This window comes from Octopus sinensis, linkage group LG13 (assembly GCF_006345805.1).
Source record: "Octopus sinensis linkage group LG13, ASM634580v1, whole genome shotgun sequence".
NCBI classification, from domain to species: Eukaryota; Metazoa; Mollusca; class Cephalopoda; order Octopoda; family Octopodidae; genus Octopus; species Octopus sinensis.
The window spans coordinates 25,621,763-25,647,488 of NC_043009.1; the positions used below are offsets into that span (position 1 = coordinate 25,621,763).

A 25,726-nucleotide genomic window follows, 5' to 3' on the forward strand; every position below is an offset into this window, starting at 1 on the left:
CCGGTGGCACACAAGAGAACCATCCGAACGTGGCCGTAGCCAGTTCCGCATCGACCGGCCTCCGTGCTGTGGGCACGTAACAAACACCATCCGATCATGGCCGTTCGCCAGCCTCATCTGGCACCTGTGTCGGTGGAACATAAAAACACCTTCCGAAGACCCGGCAAGACTAGTCAGTCCACCTGTGCATACCTTCCTTCTTGTGACACTTGTGAAGACCAGTTGAGGCAAGTGAAAATCAAATCAAATCAAAATAGACAAAATAGATGAACATCAATGGAATTTGTATCTTGTGGTACCAGTGCCTGTGGCACACAAGAAATCCATCAGTGCTGTAGTCAGTGCGGTGGGCACATGACAAACACCATCCGATCGTGGCCGTTTGCCAGCCTCATCTAGCACCTGTGTCGGTGGCACATAAAAACACCATCCGAAGACCCGGCAAGACTAGTCAGGCCATAACCCATGGCCCCTACCTGGGACGTAGTCAGTCCACCTGTGCATACCTTCCTTCTTGTGACACTTGTGAAGACCTGTTGAGGCAAGTGAAAATCAAAACAAATCAAAATAGATGAACATCAATGGAATTTGTATCTTTGTGGTACCAGTGCCGGTGGCACGTGGCACATAAGAAAACCATCCGAACGTGGCCGTAGCCAGTACCGCATCGACTGGCCTCCGTGCTGTGGGCACGTAACAAGCACCATCCGATCGTGGCCGTTTGCCAGCCTCATCTGGTACCTGTGTCGGTGGCACATAAAAACACCATCCGAGCGTGGCCGTCTGCCAGCCTCGTCTGGCACCTGTGTCGGTGGCACATAAAAACACCATCCGAGCGTGGCCGTCTGCCAGCCTCGTCTGGCACCTGTGTCGGTGGCACATAAAAAACACCATCCGAGCGTGGCTGTCTGCCAGCCTCGTCTGGCACCTGTGTCGGTGGCACATAAAAAACACCATCCGAGCGTGGCCGTTTGCCAGCCTCGTCTGGCACCTGTGTCGGTGGCACATAAAATCACCCACTACACTCTCGGAGTGGTTGGCGTTAGGAAGGGCATCCAGCTGTAGAAACACTGCCAGATCTGACTGGACTGGTGCAGCTTTCGGGCTCCCCAGACCCCAGTTGAACCGTCCAACCCATGCTAGCATGGAAAGCGGACGTTAAATGATGATGATGATGATGATATATATATATATATATATATATATATATATATATATATATATATATATATATATATATATATATATATATATATGTATGTATATATGTATATATATATATATATATATATATATATATATATTATATATATATATATGTATGTATGTATGTATGTATGTATATACATACATATATATATTAGGAAAGCAAGTGTTGCTTTCGGAAGGCTAGAAAAGCACCTCTGGAGTCAGCGAGACATATGCAGAAAGACAAAGATAAAGGTGTACAAGGCATGTATGCTCCCTTCTCTTCTCTATGCCTGCGAGACGTGGGTCACATATCGATACCACCTTAAACAACTGGAATGTTTCCATCAGATGTGTCTCAGACGGATCTATGGCATTAAATGGAAGGACTGCATCAGTGATCTTGAAATGTTGGAAGTCTCTCGGTGTGAAAGTATAGAAGCTCTTGTGTTAAAGCAAAGGCTCAGATGGAGTGGTCATCTGGTCAGGATGAAGGATTCAAGGATGACAAAACAACTCTTTGATGGAGAGTTAGCTAAAGGAGAACAACCTCTACATAAACCAAAAAAGAGGTATAAGTACTTGCTGAAGGCTTCCTTAAGAAATGCTTGCATCTCTCCTGACACATGGGAAGGCATAGCTATTGATCATAGCAGGTGTAGAAGGATTGTGCACGAGGGGACAGCCACTTTTGAGAAATCTCGAGTTGTACATGAGAAAGTAAGGAGGGATGTCAGGAAGGGCATCGCTGTTACACTTCCAGATGGGAAGGGTCTTCCTATGATGCTAACATGCAGTGTCTGTGCAAGACCCTGCCTCAGTAAAGCTGGACTCAAGAGTCATCTTCGTAGTCATAAAGCGAGACAGATGAGTGACAACCTGGCCACTGGTGGTGGTGTAACACACCATACTAATCATATCTGTCGGGCATGTGGAAGAGAGTGTAATTCTGCAGGAGGACTTAAATGACATGCAAAGGTACATGAAGCCCAGTTACAACTACAGCCAGCTATTACCAGTAAAGGTTTTAGTTGCTAATTCTGTACACGACATTGTAGATCTTTAGCTGAGATAAAAAGTCACATTCGATCACAGCACCAGTAACAGTTAAGCTTTGTGCAATGGTCATACTCGATAACAAGGGGGCAGCCATAATAACATAGGTGCAGGAGTTGCTGTGTGGTAAGTAGCTTGCTTACCAACCACATGGTTCTGGGTTCAGTCCCACTGCGTGGCTCCTTGGGCAAATGTCTTCTACTTTAGCCTTGGTCCAACCAAAGCCTAGTGAGTGGATTTGGTAGACGCAAACTGAAAGAAGCCCGTCGTATATATGTATATATATATATATATATACATATATGTATGTGTGTGTATATATTTGTGTATCTGTATTTGTCCCCCCCACCAACATCACTTGACAACCGATGGTGGTGTGTTTACATCTCCGTAACTTAGCGGTTCAGCAAAAGAGACCGATAGAATAAGTACTAGGATTCCAAAGAATAAGTCCTGAGGTCGATTTGCTCGACTAAAGGCGGTGCTCCAGCATGGCCGCAGTCAAATGACCAAAACAAGTAAAAGAGAAAAGAGAAAGAGATATAAATATAAACACACACAGCTAAATTTCTTGTTTTTTTTTTTTGTGAGCCAAGTTTGATGGTCAATGCAATCAGAAATGGTATTTATCAATTTCAGTAGTGACACCTGTTGCGTTTGGTAGATAAAGAATCAAATCACAGACAATTTAATCAAAGACTTAAAATGAATTTGTTACTTACAATTCGTCTGACACAGATTGAAAAGATTTGGTGGATTATCTTCAGCTTTCAATAGCTTTGCCTCATACAGGAGCTGGCTTCCATCTGTTATAGAGAACAATATGTTCAAGAACATTTCAGAAATACAGTTTCGTTTACTTTTTGTTAGGCTGTCTATCTATATCTGTTCCTGTTTCTATTTGTTTTGTTTGTCTCTCTCTGTCTCTCTCTATATTTCTCTCTTTCAGTATCTGCCTGTCTTTGTCTTTGTCTGATTTTGTCTCTCTTTGTCTGTCTCTACCAATCTTTGTCTATGCCTAACTGTCTTTATCTGATTCCATCAGTCTTTTTTCTTCCCTTTGTTGCTCTCTTTATATTTCTTTTCTCACTGTCTCTCTCTCTCTCTCTCTCTCTCTCTCTCTCTCTGCCCCCATCACACACTCTCTCTCTCTCTCCTCTCTCTCTCTCTCTCTGACCCCATCACACACTCTCTCTCTCTCTTCCCCCATCACACTCCCCCTGTCTTTCTTCACATACACTCCCTGTTGTCTCTCTCTGCCTCTGTCTGCCTCTCTCTCTCTCTCTCTCTCTGTTTTTTAATACACTTCTCATTTAAGACACTGTCCTGAATGAATTACCACTTTTCTCCTCTAGGCACAAAGCCCGAAATTTTGGAGGAAGGAGGCCAGTCAATTACATCAACCTCAGTATACAACTGGTACTTAATTTAACTGGTACCTAAATAAATGAACGGCAAAGTCGACTTTGGTGGAATTTGAGCTCAGAACATAAAGATAGGCAAAATATCGCTAAGCATTTTGCATGGCATGCTAACCATTCTGCCAGTTTACCACCCTGTAAGGTAAAGTTGACCCTGGTGGCATTTGAACTCTGAATGTAAAGTCAGAAGAAATGCCACAAAGCATTTTTCCCCAGTACAATAATGATTCTTCCAGCTTGCCACCTTGCCCAAACGAAATACCACCGCCGAAAAAACCCCCACTTAAATAATGCTCATATGTCATGCATGTGACACTGGTAATATTGAGTTGTCCGGAAAGTTCGTGCCGATTTTTAAAGGAAAGAAAAATGTCAATAAATACACCATTTTGTTGCACAATGCATCTCCATCTTTCCTTTAATTTGAAAATACCCTCTTCTCAGAATTGAGGTGGTTTCATGGCAAACAATTCATCAAGGTATCTTTTTACGTCATCCAAGGAATTGAAATTTTTACCATTAAGACTATTTTGCAGAGACCTGAATAAGTGGAAATCCAAAGGAGCAATATGTGGTGAATATGTAGGGTGGGGTAACACATCACAGCCGAGCTGCAGCAATTTTTGTCTGGTTCCCCAAGCATCAAGTACCGAAAATGAACTTTCTTATCTTTCATTTTAAAGGGTTACAGAATTAACACGGGTTATAGGAACATAAACCTTCTTCCACGAGAAGATAGCTTAAGCTGTGCTCTAAATGAGAGGTGTAGACAAATCCTATTTTATGGACTCAACCATGTTCTAAAATAAGTCGAAAGGTAAACTACTATAAGTTGGCATGAACTTTCCAGACAACCCAATATTTACGACACTAGAGCTCCTTCAGAATTGTTAATACACCAGGCTAAATGCTTAGCAGTGTTTCGTCTGTTTTTAAGCTCTGAGTTCACAGAGGTCGACTTTGCCTTTCATCCTTTTGGGATTGACGAGTGCTGGGGCCAATGTAATCAATTTAACCTTTCTTTCACAAAATTGTTGGCTTTGTATCAAAATTTGAAATCAGTATCAAAATTCTTTCTTACTCAAAAATTGAATATATTAGTCAGCAAGGCCACAGTCAAATGACTGAAACAAGTAAAAGAGTAAAAGAGTATGTGGTAGCTGAAGTTGGCAGAGTTTTAGATACAATTCTTTGGAGTATTTAATCTGAACCTTTATGCTCTGAGCGCAAATCCTACAAGCATCAACTTTGCTTTTTATCCTAGATATTCCAACAATGTGTGGTTGGAAATCAGTGAGAGTAACCCCTAAATTATCAACATCTGGATTTAGTTTGCTAGTAATTCACCACCCTTAAGGTTCAAAATCATTCCAAGTGTTTATTGATCCCTTGTGTAGCCACATAGATCCCCTGAAGATCAATATTGACAACTTTATTGATCCCTAACCAATTCAAATAGGGTCAATATTTTCACTTTATATTTGTGATAAGAAACTGGAAAATGGTAACTGCAATAAACTTCAAAGAACAAAACAGAAATTTATGCACAAACCTTACTCAGAAAATAACACCAAATGCTGCTGTATTCAAAATGAGTGGCCACGCGTAAACATGACCTGCTAGAAAGAACAGTCAAATCATTTTGTGTTTGAATATACTTACTCCCTGTGACAAAAGGATCTAAGCCTGAAATATTCCATGCGTCATTTGTCTTTGTGATACCACTTAAAAGGAAATCTGTACCAAACCTGAAATGAAAAAGAGAGAGAGAGAGAGAGAACAAAAAAATTGAAAAGTGTATGCATGTAAGAGGGAGGTAGAAAGGGAGAGAAGTAGAGCATGGGAAGAAAGGGAGAGAGTGAGAGAGGAGAGAGAATGAAAGAAAGAGAGAAGGAAGGAGAGATAGAAAGCAATAGGGAAAGAACAAAGAGAGTGGTTAGAGGGAAGGCAAGAAGGGGTAGAGAGAAGAAGAGAGAGAGGAGGAGAAAAAGGCAGAGAGAAGAAGGAGAGATAGATAAATCAACAAAGAAAGAGGACAGAGAGGCAGAGGCAGGGGAATAAGAGAAAGCAGATGAAGGAAGCTGGCTTTTTTTTTATGGAAGTCATGACTAAGAATTTCTTTAAAACAAAGCATGAAAGCCACCGATTCTTGGTTAGATTGAACTATCCAGAAGTCTGTCATTATCTTTTTAATCTTTTATTTGTTTTGGTGGCATTTGGCCCATCTTTACATTTTGGGTTCAAATTTTGCCAAAGTCAACTTTGCTTTTCATCCTTCTGGGGTTGATAAAATAAGAACCGGTTGCGCATTGGGTTCAGCAGCAAGCCCTTTTCCTGAGCTTGCTTGTGCCTAAAATGTGAACCCTATATAAGAGTACATGAAGACAGCACACTGGCTGAATCGTTAATATGCTGAGCAAAATACTCAGCAGCATTTTGTCCATCTATATGTTCTGAGTTCAAATTACACAAAGGCTGGCATTGCCTTTCATCCATTTGAGGACAATGAAATAAGGACCAGCCAAATATTGGGGTCGACATACTTGACTAGCTCCATCCCTCAAATTTCAGGCCTTCTCCCTATAATCAAAAGTGTCATTATTATTATTATTATTATTATTATTATTATTATTATTATTATTATTATTATTATTATTATTATTATTATTACTATTATTTCATTTCAAATGGCTGCAATTTTGAAGAAGACTTGAAAGTGCATATTCTCAGAAAATATTCTGAATCTGCTTCACTTTCACTTCTCAAAATGCATGAGGAGAAATATGTTAGCAGGTTATTCACATCACGCTCTGGAGGAATGAATAAAATGACAGAATATCATCAAATTTATACAAAACTGTTCGATTAAATTTTCTTCTTTTTCCATTCCTTTTTTTTTCTTTCCTCTTTTTTCTGCCTTATTTTTCTGTCTTATTCTTTTCGTCTGTTATAAAACTGAAACTTAAAGACTGATGATGTCATTCCATCAACATGTGGATGCTGGTTGTTCACGTTCATGCTTTAAATTTAAATTTCTATAATTTTGAATTTTTATCACTCCTTATTTTGAACTTGACAGACAGACTTACTGTTGAAATATCATTCAACCAATAAAATATCTATTACAATCGAATTGCGCTCTTCGTCTTGACTGTACTTTTGTGAAGAGTTACGTCAAGCCTTTTTAAAATATCATCATTATTATTATTATTATTATTATTATTATTATTATTATTATTATTAGGCAGTAAGCTGGCAGAATTGTTAGCAAGCCAAGTGAAATGCTTAGCAGTATTTCGTCTGTCTTCACATTCCACCAGGGTTGACTTTGCCTTTCATCCTTTTAGGGTCGATAAATTAAGTACCTGTTACATACTGGGGGGGGGGGTCGATGTAATCGACTTAATCCCTTCCCCCAATTTGAGGCCTTGTGTTTCCAGTAGAAAGGATTATTACTAGTAGAGAGTATAGTGGTATTGTTGTCATCATCATCATCATTATTATCATTATTATCATCATTAGGACAGCAAGGCGACAAAATGGTTAGAGTACCAAAGAAATAATTAGCAAGGGGGAAAGGCAAAGTTGAAAACTGGGGGTTGATGTAATCAGCTTATGCCCTTCCCTGAAATTGCAGGCTTTGTGCCAAAATTTGAAACCAATGCAAGAGTGGTTGTAATGCTTCAAGCAGCAACCAGCAGTTTTCCATGGTGTAATTTAAAGGCTGAAAAATGTAATCAGATTTCTTACTTGGAGATGGCATAAAGTAAAACATCTCGATCCCAGTAAAACGTGGCAAGAGAAGAAGAATACTGAGCTGCACAATTCCCATGCACGACGTAGCATGTTCCGTTTATCATATTCCATCCTACTGGACACTCTGATAGAAAAAAAAGAATATATATATATATATATATATATAAATATAAATATATATATGTATATAATGTATGTATATCATTATTCAGTTTAATTTCTTGCCAATAGAGAAAGAGGTGGTTTCTAACCTAGATTTAAGGCTCCTTCATTGAAATTTCAACACCAGCAACAGGGTATTTTTGTATGTATGTATGTATGTATGTATATATGTCTTCTCATGCATATACTTGCATATCTAGACATGCTCAGATATATTTCGGATTCCGTCTGCCAAATCTACACACAAGGCTTTGGTCACAAGGCCTGACACTTTTGTAGAAGACACTTGCCCAAGGTACCACACTGTGGGACTGAACCCGGAACCATGTGGTTGGTAAGTAAGCTACTTACCATAAATCCATGCCTGTGCCCATATATATATATATATATATATATATATATATGTATATATGTATATATGTATATATGTATGTGCGTTTGTGTTGTCTGCACAACATAACTTGACAACCAATGCTGGAGTGTTTACGCCCCCATAACTTAGTGGTTTGGCAAAAGAGACTGATAGAATAAGTACTAGGCTTACAAAGAATAAGTCCTGGAGTCAATTTGTGCATTTAAAGGCAGTGCTCCAGCATGGCTGCAGTCAAATGACTGAAACAAATAAACGAATAAAATGTAAGACCCAAGGTTCAAAGGGTGGGAAAAATGTCAGCTTCAAGCAATCCAAAGTAAATATAAGAGCAACTTTCAGGGACAATAGTGGTTTATTGAGTTGGAATGTTATAGATTTTTCTGTACTGAAGTACAATAAGCTGAAAAAATTCATTTTATATTTCACGGAATCCAACCAAAGGTGTTGGGTATGCAGATAAGAATACAAGAATTAAGGACTGAAGTAAATAAGATCTGGGTTACATATGTTTAATAGCGAGCGGAACCTCGGAAGTGGTAAATATCCAAGCGAGGTGTATACTGCAGGTTAATCATCAGGCCAAGGGTATCTTGATTAAATGAAAGTTTACATTGTCACAAAGAGGTGTGTGTTAATACAAGGATTGAATTGTTTTGAATAAATAGTTTGTTGAGGAATTTCTTGAAAGTTTCTAAATGTGTTTAATTCATGTCATCCTATGTTTTGGGGAAAATTTTCTAGACCACCATCTTGGCTGAATCCTACTTGGAAGTGTTTTAGTATGTTAGTTCATGTTTTTACAGCTTATAGCTGTACTAGTTCACAAATCTATGTTCTATAAACATCTTTGTACACACACACACACACACACACCACACACACACACACACACGCACACGTACACCCTGGAACATACACCTCACACCCACATACGTAACCACATACACATACTATCTGTTGAAAAGAGTGGTAATTACCTATACATACAACTACTGCCTATCATTTGAAAGACACAAAACCATATGCATGTAGTATCAAATAGTAGTGACTTACCTGGACACAAAATATGTGTGTTGAACGGTGAAAGAGTTATACTTGAAAGTTTTGAGTACATATTACATGTTCCTGTGGAATGCCAGGTGATACCCACACATTCAGAATCAAACAGACACTTTTTCTTACAGCATTCTTCGCCATCAGCTGTATCAACTTTAGTGGGTTGAAATTCAAAATTTGTAACAATATCACTGTCTGTTAAGCAATCTAGAAAAGAAAATGCAACATCAAATAGCTAAAGTGGTTGAGCTAATGGGGGTACTTCTACATCTACTGTTTGTCAGCCTTCTAGAAATAATGGTTAAACCTCCATCAAAGTTATGCCCTGCTAATGAAGACACTGATGAACAGAAAAAAATAATAAAACAAGATGGTCACCATAGAAAAGGCACTTTTCAAGAATCTGCTGCTCTGTCAGAGCAACTGAATGGGATCTGAACAAGGAAGGATTTGTAAGGTAATATGACTTTTGATACATTGTGTTGAGTCAAATTGGAAACCTGTTTGCTTTAATTGCCAACTTACACGAAAAGCAGCCTAGTGATCCAAGTAGAGGCCTTCGTATTGCACCATCTAAAGCCATATTCCTGCTAGTTCTTTGATTCCACATAGATACCAGTTCTTGTCTTTCACTGAAGCTCCCACCTCCTTTTGGTTGATGAAGCGTTATGAGCACAGGAACTGAGCCATGGATCAGAACATGTAATAATCCAAGAGAGCTAGGTCCAGATTATATGCTGGGTGTGACAGCACTTCGATTTCCTTAAGTTCTTGGAGCTTATTCCAGCTTGTCCAAGTGGTGTGAGGCCTTGCATTGTCTTGCTGCAATAAGAGCTCACTTTCTGTTAAGCAACATCAAGGATTTTCTGCTGCACAGTGGCATACATCCACTCCAGCTGTTTGGAGTACATGTTGGCATCATTAATTTGAGCATCTGGAATAAACTCATAATTCCACCAGGGAGCAGAACATCATCTTGTGCTCAAAAGAAACATGTTTGACAACAGGTTCCAGAATTTGGACCTTGCTTAACCACTGCTTATGCATGTTAGGATTGCAGGAAAATATCAGCTTCAGATTATTTTTAGTTCCGGTCCATGGCTAACTTTCTGCACTCATGATGCTTCATCAACTGAAAGGAGGTGGAAGCTTCAGTGAAGGTGTTCTTTGTCGTGAAGGACAAGAACTGGCATCAGCTTGGTATCAAAGAACTTGGTAGAAAGGTGGCTTTAAATGGTTAGTTCCAAGTGTATTGCAGGAACGAAAAGAGAACACAAATGAGGTTTAATATTTATGACAGCTGTTTCAGTAGAATTTTATTGATGTGTTCATAAATTACATCATAGTATAAATCCACCATCTTTGGGTAAATTTTAAACAAGTTCTATGAATATGTGTGTGTGTGTGTGTGTGTGTGTGTGTGTTTGTGTCTGTGTTTGTCCACCCACCCCCACCATTTGACAACCTGTGTTGGTGTGTTTGTGTCCCTGTAACTTAGCAGTTCAGCAAAAGAAATCAATAGAATTAGTACTAAGTTTAAAAAGCAGAAGTACTGGGGGTCAATTCGTTCATTTGACTAAAACCTTTCAAGCTGGTGCCCCAGTATGACCACAGTCTAATGACTGAAACTAGTAATAGAATAAACGATAAAAGAGTTATAACCAAACTCACTGCTTCAATTTGGTTTGCTTGCTTCTCCTCATCTTTGGTCATGGATCTTGAATGATGTCCGAAAGAATACGAGTACAAATAGAAACAGTAGAAATGGCGTTCCTCTAATGAATCTCTAAAGTGATGTTACTCAACAGGATGTGTAGCTTGGAGATCAGGGAGTCTCTCCTTGTTGAGCCCCTATTTATCTGCATTGAGAGGCCACAGCTCCAGTACAATGGATATGTGATTAGAAAATCGCAAGAAGAGTTGGACCAAAATGAAAACAGTTTGGATAGTATCCATAGTCTCAGCTGACCATGCTTGAGAATCCAGCCAGAAAAAGTCTAATGATGGCTGCTTCTGATGAGACTTTTTAGAAGAGATGCCAGAGGACTCAACACCACCACCACCACCATCGCCATCACCACGACACTGCCAAGAATAGTGGGCAGAGAAAATGGATGGATGGATGGATGGATGGATGGATGGATGAATGGATGGACGTATAAATGTAACAATGTATATATGAGGCGGTGCTGAAATTATGATTTGATTCAAGATACTTCCCTCTCAGATTCACACACTTACTGTATTGGTCCTTCAGTTTTCCAAAGCCCTGTAAAAGAGCTCAGAAGGTTGGGCCTCTAACCAGGCTTTTTGCGATACCCTTAAAGCCAGGAACTTTTCAACCCCACCCCTTGTATGTGTGTATATATATACATACAAATTGAGATAGGGGTTGTAAGTGCAACTCTCCATGGGATAACATATATCCAATATACTGCTAGTGAAGTGCCCAACAAAGTTAATACATAAATGTTAAGAATTGCGATGCAATTAATTCATTTACTGTATTATATGGGCAAAGGCAAAATGTTTTACCACAAATTAATAATACAAAATAAGAAAATGGAGAAACACATCTTAATCAATGATCAACTACCAGATAATACCCAATCACATAATTTATTAAACCACTTCATATGAACATTAAGGTCAAACATAAGAATATAGAACAAAACAATGTACATGAAAGAGTAATATGATACAATAAGTACAGTATGTATAAGTGAATATAAATAAATACAAATATAAATATAAACTACATCTTACAGCTGTTTCAGCCATGCAGATATGGGTGTCTCATTATGCTCATATTAGCCATGTGTGATAGGTCAATATGTAGTTATAAATGAGACACTTACAAAAATATCCCAAGGCCTCTTCAGAGATTATGAAATACAAACTAAATTAAATATGAATATCAGAGGAGGTACACCCATACAAGAGTGGGTACATACCCATAATATATAATATACACATACATATGAGTGCATATACCCATACTCCTATACATATATATATACATATACATAATAATATAAATCAATATACATACATATGTTCTATATTCAATGTTACAGTTGGTCAACATAATATTATGATATTACAATGTAGAAAACATACACATATTCATATTCAAATGCAGTGACTTTGTATATCTGCATTTGAAAATGAATATGTGTATGTTTTCTACATTGTAATATCATAATATTATGTTGACCAACTGTAACATTGAATATAGAACATATGTATGTATATTGATTTAGCCGGTGGCACGTAAAAAGCACCATCCGACCGTAGCCGTTTGCCAGACTTGTCTGGCACCTGTGCAGGTGGCACGTAAAAAGCACCCACTACACTCATGGAGTGGTTGACGTTAGGAAGGGCATCTAGCCGTAGAAACATTGCCAGATCAGACTGGGCCATGTGCAGCCTTCTGGCTTCCCAGACCCCAGTTGCACCGTCCAACCCATGCCAGCATGGAAAGCGGACGCTAAACAATGATGATGATGATGATGATGATGATAATGATGATGATGATGATGATGATATGTATATATATATATATATATATATAGGAGTATGGGTATATGCACTCATATGTATGTGTATATTATATATTATGGGTATGTACCCACTCTTGTTTGGGTGTACCTCCTCTGATATTCATATTTTATTTAGTTTGTATTTCATAATCTCTGAAGAGGCCTTGGGATATTTTTGTAAGTGTCTCATTTATAACTACATATTGACCTATCACACATGGCTAATATGAGCATAATGAGACACCCATATCTGCATGGCTGAAACAGCTGTAAGATGTAGTTTATATTTATATTTGTATTTATTTATATTCACTTATACATACTGTACTTATTGTATCATATTACTCTTTCATGTACATTGTTTTGTTCTATATTCTTATGTTTGACCTTAATGTTCATATGTAGTGGTTTAATAAATTATGTGATTGGGTATTATCTGGTAGTTGATCATTGATTAAGATGTGTTTCTCCATTTTCTTATTTTGTATATATATATATATATATATATATATATACATGATGATACATGTGGGTGTTTGAGTGTTTGTGTGTGTGTCTGTGTATGTATGTCTGAATGTATTTATGTATGTATATATGTATGTATAGGTATAGAAAGAGAAAAATAGAGAACACAGTATAAGTCAGAATATTTGATACATGTATAATGAAGTTAAATATATAATTAGTTATTTTGAAAGCATTGACTGTGAAGATTACAGATGATGCCCAAACATTTTATCAGTCTTTAAACTGTTTCATATGTGCATGTGTGTATGTGTGTGTGAGTGAACATATGTGTGTATGTATGTGTGTGTGTATGTATGTGTGTGTGTAAGTATGTTTATGTGTGAATGTATGTATATATGTATGTATATTTGTATTAACATTCAGCCAATCATTTAATGCAAATCTGTCCTCAACTATTAATGGACATATTAAATTTTCATTATATGAACTGAATGTACTTATGTTTTCACAGTTATTTGTGTATGCACATATGTGTGCGCATGAGCAAGCATACAACACACACACACACACACACACGCACACACATGCACACACACACACATATATTTTACACTCTTAGAGTGGTTGGCATTAGGAAGGGCATCCAGCCATAGAAACCATGCCAAATCAGACTGGGGTCTGGTGGCAGCCTTCCAGCTTGCCAGTCCTGGTCAAACTACCAAACTCATGCTGGCATGGACAACGGAAATCAAATGATGATGATGATGATGATGATAGGCCAACAAGTCTTAGGGTCTGAAGATTCACTATAAGGGCAAAAAACCCAGGGTAACCCTTTAAACTGGCTTTCACCAATAATTAATATAGACTGCTCTACTTCTTAGAGTGCGCTTCTTCTCTGGATTTATATTTTTCTAAAAAAAAACAAACGATTTTATATATATATATATAGTTATATATCCACAGCATCGGAAATCTTCGATGGCTCCATATCTACCACCTTGGCTATAACCTTGGAGCATTTGTAATCTGTTACAGCACTTAACTAGCATACCCAATCATTTGGATCACCTGTGAGCTAAATCCCCCTACTTTGTGTACATAATATATATATATATATATACATAATATATGTATATAAATATATATATATAGATATATATATATATATATATAATATATCATCATCATCATCATTTAGCGTCCGTTTTCCATGCTAGCATGGGTTGGACGGTTCTACTGGGGTCTGTGAAGCCAGAAGGCTTCATCAGGCCCAGTCAAATCTGGCAGTGTTTCTACGGCTGGATGCCCTTCCTAACGCCAACCACTCCGTGAGTGTAGTGGGTGCTTTTTACGTGCCACCCGCACTGGTGCCAGACAGAGCTGGCAAACGGCCACGAACGGATGGTGCTTTTTATGTGCCACTGGCACGAGGGCCAGGCGAGGCTGGCAACGGACACGAAACGGGGCGGTGCTGGCAACGGTCGCGAAACGGAAAGTTCTCTTACATGCCACCGGCACTGGTAACACATCTGCAATTTCCATTGATCGATTTCCATTGATCGATTTCGATTCTGATCCTCACTTGCCTCAATGGGTCTTCACAAGCAGAGTTTCGACATGCCACCGGCACTGGTAGCACATCCGCAATTTCCATTGATCGATTTCGATTCTGATCCTCACTTGCCTCAACACGTCTTCACAAGTAGAGTTTTGTGTCCCAAGAAGGGAAGGTATGCATACGTAGGCTGGCTCCATCCCATGTAGAAGGCCACGGGTTGTGGACTCACTTGTCCTGCCGGGTCTTCTCGCGCACAGCACACTTCCAGAGGTCTCGGTCTCTAGTCATTTCCTCAGTGAGACCTAAAGTTCGAAGGTCGTGCTTCACACCACCTCGTCCCAGGTTTTCCTGGGTCTGCCTCTTCCACAGGTTCCCTCAACCGCTAGGGTGTGGCACTTTTTCACACAACTATCTTCATCCATTCTCGCCACATGACCATACCAGCGCAAACGTCTCTCTTGCACACCACAACTGATGCTTCTTAGGTCCAGCTTTTCTCTCAAGGTACTTACACTCTGCCGAGTGTGAGTACCGGCATTACACATCCATCGGAGCATACTGGCTTCATTTCTAGCGAGCTTACGCATATCCTCAGCAGTCACGGCCCATGTTTCACTGCCATGTAGCATGGCTGTTCGTACACACGCATCATACAGTCTGCCTTTCACTCTGTGCGAGAGGCCTTTTGTCACCAGCAGAGGTAAGAGCTCTCTGAACTTTGCCCAAGCTATTCTTACTCTAGCAGTTACACTTTCAGCACACCCACCCCCGCTGCTGACTTGGTCACCTAGGTAACGGAAACTATCAACTATTTCTAGTTTTTCTCCCTGGAAAGTGACGGAAGTTGGTCTCAGAGCATTTTCAGTGTTTATTGTTCCTGAGCATCTGCCACATACAAAAACCATCTTCCTAGTTAGCCTTCCTTTGACATTGCTGCATCTCTTATGTGTCCATAGCTTACACTTGGTGCATCTTATAGAGTTTCTACCTACACCTTTTCTACAGATTGAGCAGGGCCATCTACCTGAAGGTGTTTGTGATTTGTCTACCTTCCTACTGATTACGACTTTGGTTTTAGCTAGATTGACTCTGAGGCCCTTCGATTCTAATCCTTGTTTCCACACCTGAAACTTCTCCTCCAGTTCTGATAGCGACTCAGCAATTAGAGCAAGGTCATCAGCATAGAGGAGCTCCCAAGGGCATCCTGTCTTGAATTCCTCCGTTATTGCCTGGAGGACTATGATAAATAGGAGGGGGCTGAGTACTGAGCCTTGGTGGACCCCTACCTCTACCTCTACCCGGAATTCTTCACTGTACTCATTTCCAACCCTCACCCTACTAGCGGCGTCCCTATACATGGCCCGCACAGCTCTCACTAACCATTCATCTATTCCTAGTTTTCTCATTGCCCACCAGATAAGGGATCGGGGGACCCTGTCGAAGGCTTTCTCCATGTCAACAAAAGCCAGGTACAGGGGCTTATCTTTGGCTAGGTATTTCTCCTGCAGCTGCCTTACCAGGAATATAGCATCAGTAGTACTTTTCCCTGGCACAAACCCAAACTGCATCTCATCTAAACTAACTCTCTCTCTAATTAGTTGGGCTATGACCCTCTCCGTAACCTTCATCACCTGGTCCAACAGCTTGATACCTCTGTAGTTATTTGTATCTAGGGCATCACCTTTACCTTTGTAGCAGTTGACTATTATACTGCTACAACACAGTCATTGGGTATGACCCCTTTGTGTATCACCTGATTAACTATATGGGTGACTAGGCTATAGCCGACACTACCAGACATTTTGAGCATCTCTGCAGTGATTCCTGATGGGCCTGGGGCTTTCCCTGTCTTCATATATATATATATATATATATATTATATATATATATATATATAATATATATATATATCATCATCATCATCATTTAGCGTCCGTTTTCCATGCTAGCATGGGTTGGACGGTTCTACTGGGGTCTGTGAAGCCAGAAGGCTTCATCAGGCCCAGTCAAATCTGGCAGTGTTTCTACGGCTGGATGCCCTTCCTAACGCCAACCACTCCGTGAGTGTAGTGGGTGCTTTTTACGTGCCACCCGCACTGGTGCCAGACAGAGCTGGCAAACGGCCACGAACGGATGGTGCTTTTTATGTGCCACTGGCACGAGGGCCAGGCGAGGCTGGCAACGGACACGAAACGGGGCGGTGCTGGCAACGGTCGCGAAACGGAAAGTTCTTTTACATGCCACCGGCACTGGTAACACATCTGCAATTTCCATTGATCGATTTCCATTGATCGATTTCGATTCTGATCCTCACTTGCCTCAATGGGTCTTCACAAGCAGAGTTTCGACATGCCACCGGCACTGGTAGCACATCCGCAATTTCCATTGATCGATTTCGATTCTGATCCTCACTTGCCTCAACACGTCTTCACAAGTAGAGTTTTGTGTCCCAAGAAGGGAAGGTATGCATACGTAGGCTGGCTCCATCCCATGTAGAAGGCCACGGGTTGTGGACTCACTTGTCCTGCCGGGTCTTCTCGCGCACAGCACACTTCCAGAGGTCTCGGTCTCTAGTCATTTCCTCAGTGAGACCTAAAGTTCGAAGGTCGTGCTTCACCACCTCGTCCCAGGTTTTCCTGGGTCTGCCTCTTCCACAGGTTCCCTCAACCGCTAGGGTGTGGCACTTTTTCACACAACTATCTTCATCCATTCTCGCCACATGACCATACCAGCGCAAACGTCTCTCTTGCACACCACAACTGATGCTTCTTAGGTCCAGCTTTTCTCTCAAGGTACTTACACTCTGCCGAGTGTGAGTACCGGCATTACACATCCATCGGAGCATACTGGCTTCATTTCTAGCGAGCTTACGCATATCCTCAGCAGTCACGGCCATGTTTCACTGCCATGTAGCATGGCTGTTCGTACACACGCATCATACAGTCTGCCTTTCACTCTGTGCGAGAGGCCTTTTGTCACCAGCAGAGGTAAGAGCTCTCTGAACTTTGCCCAAGCTATTCTTACTCTAGCAGTTACACTTTCAGCACACCCACCCCCGCTGCTGACTTGGTCACCTAGGTAACGGAAACTATCAACTATTTCTAGTTTTTCTCCCTGGAAAGTGACGGAAGTTGGTCTCAGAGCATTTTCAGTGTTTATTGTTCCTGAGCATCTGCCACATACAAAAACCATCTTCCTAGTTAGCCTTCCTTTGACATTGCTGCATCTCTTATGTGTCCATAGCTTACACTTGGTGCATCTTATAGAGTTTCTACCTACACCTTTTCTACAGATTGAGCAGGGCCATCTACCTGAAGGTGTTTGTGATTTGTCTACCTTCCTACTGATTACGACTTTGGTTTTAGCTAGATTGACTCTGAGGCCCTTCGATTCTAATCCTTGTTTCCACACCTGAAACTTCTCCTCCAGTTCTGATAGCGACTCAGCAATTAGAGCAAGGTCATCAGCATAGAGGAGCTCCCAAGGGCATCCTGTCTTGAATTCCTCCGTTATTGCCTGGAGGACTATGATAAATAGGAGGGGGCTGAGTACTGAGCCTTGGTGGACCCCTACCTCTACCCGGAATTCTTCACTGTACTCATTTCCAACCCTCACCCTACTAGCGGCGTCCCTATACATGGCCCGCACAGCTCTCACTAACCATTCATCTATTCCTAGTTTTCTCATTGCCCACCAGATAAGGGATCGGGGGACCCTGTCGAAGGCTTTCTCCATGTCAACAAAAGCCAGGTACAGGGGCTTATCTTTGGCTAGGTATTTCTCCTGCAGCTGCCTTACCAGGAATATAGCATCAGTAGTACTTTTCCCTGGCACAAACCCAAACTGCATCTCATCTAAACTAACTCTCTCTCTAATTAGTTGGGCTATGACCCTCTCCGTAACCTTCATCACCTGGTCCAACAGCTTGATACCTCTGTAGTTATTTGTATCTAGGGCATCACCTTTACCTTTGTAGCAGTTGACTATTATACTGCTACACCAGTCATTGGGTATGACCCCTTTGTGTATCACCTGATTAACTATATGGGTGACTAGGCTATAGCCGACACTACCAGACATTTTGAGCATCTCTGCAGTGATTCCTGATGGGCCTGGGGCTTTCCCTGTCTTCATATATATATATATATATATATATATATATATATATATATATAATATATATATAATATATATCATCATCATCATCATCATCATTTAACATCCGCTTTCCATGCTAGCATGGGTTGGACGATTTGACTGAGGACTGATGAACCTGATGGCTGCACCAGGCTCCAATCTGATTTGGCAGAGTTTCTACAGCTGGATGCCCTTCTTAACACCAACCACTCCGAGAGTGTAGTGGGTGCTTTTACGTGCCACCAGCACAAGGGTCAGTCAGGCAGTACTAGCAATGGCCACGGTCAAATGGTGTTTTTTACGTGCCACCTACTTGAATGTCTTTTCACGTGCCACCGGCACAAGTGCCAGTAAGGTGATGCTGGTAACAATCACGCTCGAATGGTGCTTTTTACATACCACCGGCACATTGCACACACACACACACACACATATTACAGAAAACTTACCGCTATGTGTATATGATGTGACTGTGGTATTATCTGTTAGGAGAAGATACATCTGAAAGAGAAAATGATATTTAATATTTTATAAAGTGACACACATGTATGTACATGCACACACACACATACATTTATACATATATACGTACGTACAGTACATACATGCATGCATGGATACATACATACATACTTACATACATGCATACATACATACATACATACATACATACATACATACATACATACATACAACTCTTATTTCTAGCAGCATAGGTGTTTGTAACACCCTAATCGTATTTAGTGACAATTATAGATTTCCTTTCTAGTAAAACATTGTAAATTTCTGTTTATTTTAATTTTATACATACATACACACACGCAAGTGTATGCTATGTTCATGCATTAAATAGACAGCATGCTCCTCCTAAATCTCTTGGTTTTATTGTTCTAAGTAAATGACTTCATCAAATACTTAGTTCAATATGTTTTGTTAGAAAGTTGGTGACAGAAATATTGGCAGAAAGTTCAATGAAGAATGTCGATATACAACAAAGAGAATAAATGAAAATAATTAGAAAAATATTGTTGTGAAAATAAGATAAAATATCGCATTTCTGGTATGACTAGAAAGGCTTTTTAAAAAAGAAATCCTCTGAAGACCTATAACAACAATATGTTAGTTACAATAATATTTAGTGAACTAACTTATTTTTATGAGAAGGATAATGAAGAATTTATGATTGATTGTAATTAAGAGTTATAGATGTGGTTAATTAAAAGAATGGGAAAATGGGTGCCTGTATGTAAGATGGGTAAAATTTATTGACAGTAGATGTGGTCACATAAATATGTGAATCGTTTGGTTGGTTGGTTGGTTGGTAATAAATGGGGCTGTTGTTGTTAGCTTTAGAGATAATGTTGCTTTTGGTAAACATTACTAAACTAAATTCCTATAGTTTCTTGACCACTTATAAACTGAATATGTATAAACATATATAATCATCATCATCATCATTATCATTTAACATCCGTTGTACATGCTGGCATGGATTGGACGGTGTGACCAGAGCTGGCAAGCTGGGGAGCTGCACCAAACTCCAGTCTGATTTGGCATGGTTTCTATGGCTGGATGCCCTTCCTAACATGCCAACCACTTTACAGAGTGTTTTACAAATGCTTTTACATAAAAGGGTGCTTTTACATGCAAGGGTGCTTTTACATAAAAGTGTCCACTGCATGGACACTTTTATGTGACTCTGCATGGGAACTTTATCATGTTGTCACATGGGCGTTTTTACATGACACCACCATGGGTGCTTTACACTACCAGAAGGATTGGCCTTAACACATCTGCTGTGGAGTGCAGGTCTTCTGGAATAGAGCAAAGCATCAGGTGTCTCTGTCCTTTGTCATCTCACCTGAAAGCTTCATCTTCCTGCAGTCATTCTTCAGTATTTCATCCCATGTCTTCCTGGGTCTTCCACTTCCACATGTTCTATCCATTTTGAGAGATCAGTACTTCTTTATGGAGCTGTCACCATCCATTCGCATCACATGACCAAACCAGCACAGTCCCCTCCCTAGTAGACAGCAAGCATTTTCTCTTATGCTTAACTTCTCTCTCAGAACACTAGCACTTTACTGAACATGTACCCTTACATTACACATCCAGAGGAGCATACTAGCCTCATTCCTTTCTAACCTTCACATGTCCTCTACATTCATGACCCATATCTCACTACCCTGTAGAATTGCTGTCCATATACGAGTATCATACAAACTTCCTTTCATTCAGAGGGAGAAAGCTTTCATGGCCAACAGAGATAACAGTTCTCTGAATTTCCTCCATCCTGTTCTTATTCTAGCTATCACACTCTCCGTGCAGCCTCCCAACTACTAACCGTATCAAAAACTTTCACTTTGTTGGGCTTGGTGATGAATTACCAATATTTGCTCTATACTTTCTTTTTGGCTAATCCTAGTTAATCTGAATTTTTCTAATCACTATATCACATCTATGAGACTCTACTGAACGTGTATTTAAGAGGCAACACACTCTTTTGTGAAGGATTTTTCCCCTCAGTTTTACCTAAGATATTCATAATTTCCATCATTAAATCCCTTCTATGTCTAAATGTACTGAACACTTCTTTGCTTTGCCAAATATGATAAAGTGCATATACTTTGCTGATGAGATCTAACAAGATTAGAACATGTCTATTACTTCTACCAGATCGCTATATTGACTAGATCCGGTTCTAACTAAGTACAGAGACCTTGATTTCTAAAAATTTGGATTAGTTGTTATCATTAGGTGAAATAAATACGTGGTTGAAATAAATATCAGATATGCTTCACCTACAGAAAGATTCCACTTGCAGTCACTTATCAATCATAGCTATCTTGAACTAGTTTCAGCTGCTGTGCCTATTTCCTTGGTGGCTTTCTTCAGTTGTTTGGGTTCCAGACCTATCACCTTTGTTTTGTTTTTTTTCTTATTTCTTGATGTTAATTACGTCAAGAGGGAAATTTTTCACCTTCTAAATTGTAAGGATATTTTTGGATAACCAATGTCTTTCTCCTTTCTACACTACTTATATGAGACTGTACCTCTGACTCTTATCTAAGAGTACTGAGAAAGATAATGAACTTGTTCCCCACTAGAAATATCAAGCATCTTGCTAAATATATCAATTATTAATCACGCTTTGTATATCAATTTATAAATCAATATTTTTTCCCCTTTTTGTTTCCGTCTGAGAGTTTTTCCTATCGATTACAAATAGGACAGTTCTGGGTTTTCCCATGAAGTTTATCATGCTTAATTTCCTATCGGTGTTATTAACCAAGCAGTTTCTCAGTGTTATATACACTCAGGTGGTCATCAAAAGAAATTAGAAAATTAGATGTGTAAAAGATACTTAATGATGTTGAAACAATCAAAAACAACTTTGAAAACATCTACTGGTCACTGAACAAACAGCCTAACTGGTGTACTGAAACTCATATGCATGCATAGACATGCTGAAAGATCTTGTGAACTATAATTTATTGAATCATAAACCCAACAGCAATCAATCTGCTATAACATGCTGTTTATGCTTTTAGTGACAGCAAACATAATTTATTTTTCCATGTTGTTTTTCCATTAAATGAGTTTTTATTTTATTTTATTTTATTCTGAAGACTACGGTCAGTCCTTGATTGGAGAAGAAGACTGTGGTCAGTCACTGGCTGGAGATGGTTGCTGCTAGAATGCTATATGTATGGCAGCAGAATTCATCCTCTTGCCACGCCTCTTGAAAGTGTCAGAAGTGGTTATCAGAGAATTTCTACAACTTCACCAGCCCTAATTTCTGGCCTCCTAATTTCCCTGATTCTAATCCCAAGGATTACTGTGTAGTGGGCATGATTGAGAAAGACACCAATTATGCTGTCCGCAACACCAAGGCCAAAATGTAAAATAAATATGCTGAAGATACATCTTAGGTATTAGATTTACAAAGACCTTATCAGAAGTGCACAGACATTTTCTTTCTCTTGTGTTTTTTTTTCTAACCATATTGGTGTCCAGAGGGCAGCTAATTTCCTTAACAGAGCATTATTGCAGAATTTTTCTTGTACTCCCATGCGAAAATAACTGGTCAGTTGAATTTTAACTTGGTGAGCGACTGTGTAGTAAGTAGCTTGCTTACCAACCACATTGTTCCAGATTCACTCACACTGTGTGGCAACTAGGACAAGTGTCTTCAGCTATAGCTTTGGGCTGACCAAAGCCTTGTAAGTGGATTTGGTAGATGAAAATTGAGAGAAGCTCGTTGTATATGTGTGTGTGTGTATGTGTGTGTGTGTGTGTGTGTGTGTGTGTGTGTATGTGTATGTGTGTGTGTGTGTATATGCTTATGTGTCTGTGTTTGTACCCCCAACATTGCTTGACAACCAATAGTGGTGTGTTTACATCCGTGTAACTTAGTGGCTCAGCAAAAGAGACCAATAGAATAAGTACTAGGCTTACAAGGAACAAGTCAATTTGTTTGGCTAAAAGCAGTGCTCCAGCATGGCTGCAGTCAAATGACTGAAACAAGTTAAGGAATAAAAGAATAAAAGAATATATATATTATATATGTGTGAGTGTGTGTGTGTGTATATACATATGTATATGTGTATGTGTGTGTGTGTGTGTGTATATATATATATATACATATATATATATATATATATATATATATATATATATATATAATATACGCACATATATGCATGTACTTACACATACATATGTATGTACATACACATATATATATGTATGTACATACACACGTATATACATACCTGCACACAGATATGCCCACCCCAACATGCACAGCGTATACATCACCACCAACTCACATGCTCCCCCACCCCTACATATATCGAAATTTTTAATGCTTAACGATTTCTTATACAGGTATGATTTGTCAAGTTTATAGCTGAAGGGAAAATTGCAACGCCTATTTCTTTGATAATGACAACGTCCTCTTAAGTAACACCCTAAAGGAAACGATCAGTTGTTACCTCATCAATTATCTGTGCTGTGTCTATATCTATGCTGCAGGAGATCAATTACGAAGAGAAGTGATGGAGTCGTTTAAGGCTAAAGTAATTTCTGATATTGGTTTCAACCCACATGAATTTGCCTTGAGTCAGTTTTCAATTTATTTGTCTTAATATTTGGTTGGCTGTTATTACATTATTGCTTTCGTTTATCATCTTTAATGTAAGGAGTATTAGCAAGTTAACTAGAAATAATTATGCAATCAAGAGAGAAAAAAAAATCTACATTATAAATTTATCATCATCATCATCATCATCATTTAGTATCTACTTTCCACCTGGCATACGTTGGACAGTTTGATTGGATCTGGTGAGCTGCAGGATTGCATGAAACTTCAGTGTTTTGCTCTGCCATAGTTTCTGTGACCAGATGCCCTTCCTAATGCCAACCACTTTGCAGTGTGTCCTAGGTGCCTTTTTTTTTTTCATGACACCAGCTTTAGAGAAGGCACCGAGTAACTTGCAAGACAAGAAAAGAAAAAGCTCCCTCAATTGAGTATAAATGCATTTGTGAGTAGAAGAGTATGCCTGGTATTGAGCGGCTAAATTTTAATTGAGGGACAGGAACTGGGGTCTTACTATAGATGAAATACATGGCGACCCTGTATTATATAAAATTAGCACTCCATTGGTTATGATAATGAGGATTCCAGTTGATCTGATCAACTGAACAGTCTGCACATGAAAGTAATGTGCAAATGGCTGAGTACCCCACAGACACATGTACCCTTAATGTACTTCTCAGTGTGATTCACCATGATACAGAATGTGATAGAGCCAGGCCTTAGAATTATAGGTACTACTCATTTTTGTCAGCTGGGTCAACTGGAGCAATGTGAAATGAAATGTCTTGCTCAAGAAGACAAAGCGTTGCTGGAAATTGAACTCATGACTTTATGATCATGAACCAAATGCTCTAACCGCTAAGCCATATGCCTTCGCTTGTATTATATGAAGGTGGACGGGAATAGCTGGAAAGAAAATAGAGATGGTGGTGAAGAGGTGCCAGAACCAACTCTCGAGGTACAAGAAGACAGCCGAGTGGAAGAGACAACAGAGACGGCAGATGACAGGGGAAGGAGAGGGAGGGTGATATCATAAGAGTATGAAAAGAAAAGAGTGATGGTTCAAGATGTGGGGGGAGGGTAGAGGGAGGGACGAACAAGTGTGCTGATGTGGCTGATGTTAAATATCAATAGGGAGTGTTCTTGTTGATGATGATGACGACGATGATATTATTGTTACTGTTTAGCATTTGTCCAGACCTACAAGGGGGAGCTGGAAAGTTCCTGGCTTTGGAGAAAAGAAAATACAGATATTATTTTGTGTCAGTCATGACCAAGGAGCAATACTTCCCTTCATCCTTCACTCGATATGCAAAGAGAAGCTTTCGGCTGCAAGAAAGACGACGCCACCTTTATCCATTCTTCCTTTCTAGTCAGCAACATGCATTCCTTACTCTTTCACTCTCTACTGGCAGACAGCAACTTCTACACAATCAACTACTAACCAGCAAACCAACCGTTTTGTCACTGTCACTACAATTACTGCTGTCTCTCGAACTACTTGTCAGGCAAACGGAGAAATATATGGAAATAATATTTCTTCCTTCTTGTTATTGATTCTTCGATATTCACTGGATACTCTGACATGAGAACCTTCAAGCATTGCACCTACACGCTACATTTAGTTGTCAACTAGATATTGACATGATATGGCTTGTCACTCTAGCCTCTACATATGTATATATGTATATATATATGTCTATCTATCTATCTATCAATCTATCTATCTATCTATATATATATATATCTTTTACTCTTTTACTCTTTTACTTGTTTCAGTCATTTTGACTGCGGCCATGCTGGAGCACCGCCTTTAATCGAGCAACTCGACCCCGGGACTTATTCTTTTGTAAGCCCAGTACTTATTCTATTGGTCTCTTTTGCCGAACCGCTAAGTAATGGGGA

General features: G+C 39.6%; 1 protein-coding gene across 1 annotated transcript in view; it reads right to left on the reverse strand.

Annotated features, from left to right (window-relative positions):
* Positions 1 to 25,726, reverse strand: part of LOC115218602 — a 151,289-nt gene that overhangs the window by 103,422 nt on the left and 22,141 nt on the right. The window contains exons 2-6 of the mRNA XM_036508232.1: positions 19,170 to 19,221; positions 9,010 to 9,219; positions 7,416 to 7,545; positions 5,328 to 5,413; positions 2,967 to 3,050 (exon numbers count right to left, since the gene is read on the reverse strand). Of these exons, the coding sequence (XP_036364125.1) occupies positions 2,967 to 3,050; positions 5,328 to 5,413; positions 7,416 to 7,545; positions 9,010 to 9,219; positions 19,170 to 19,221 (562 nt within the window). The remainder of the gene's footprint in view (positions 1 to 2,966; positions 3,051 to 5,327; positions 5,414 to 7,415; positions 7,546 to 9,009; positions 9,220 to 19,169; positions 19,222 to 25,726) is intronic.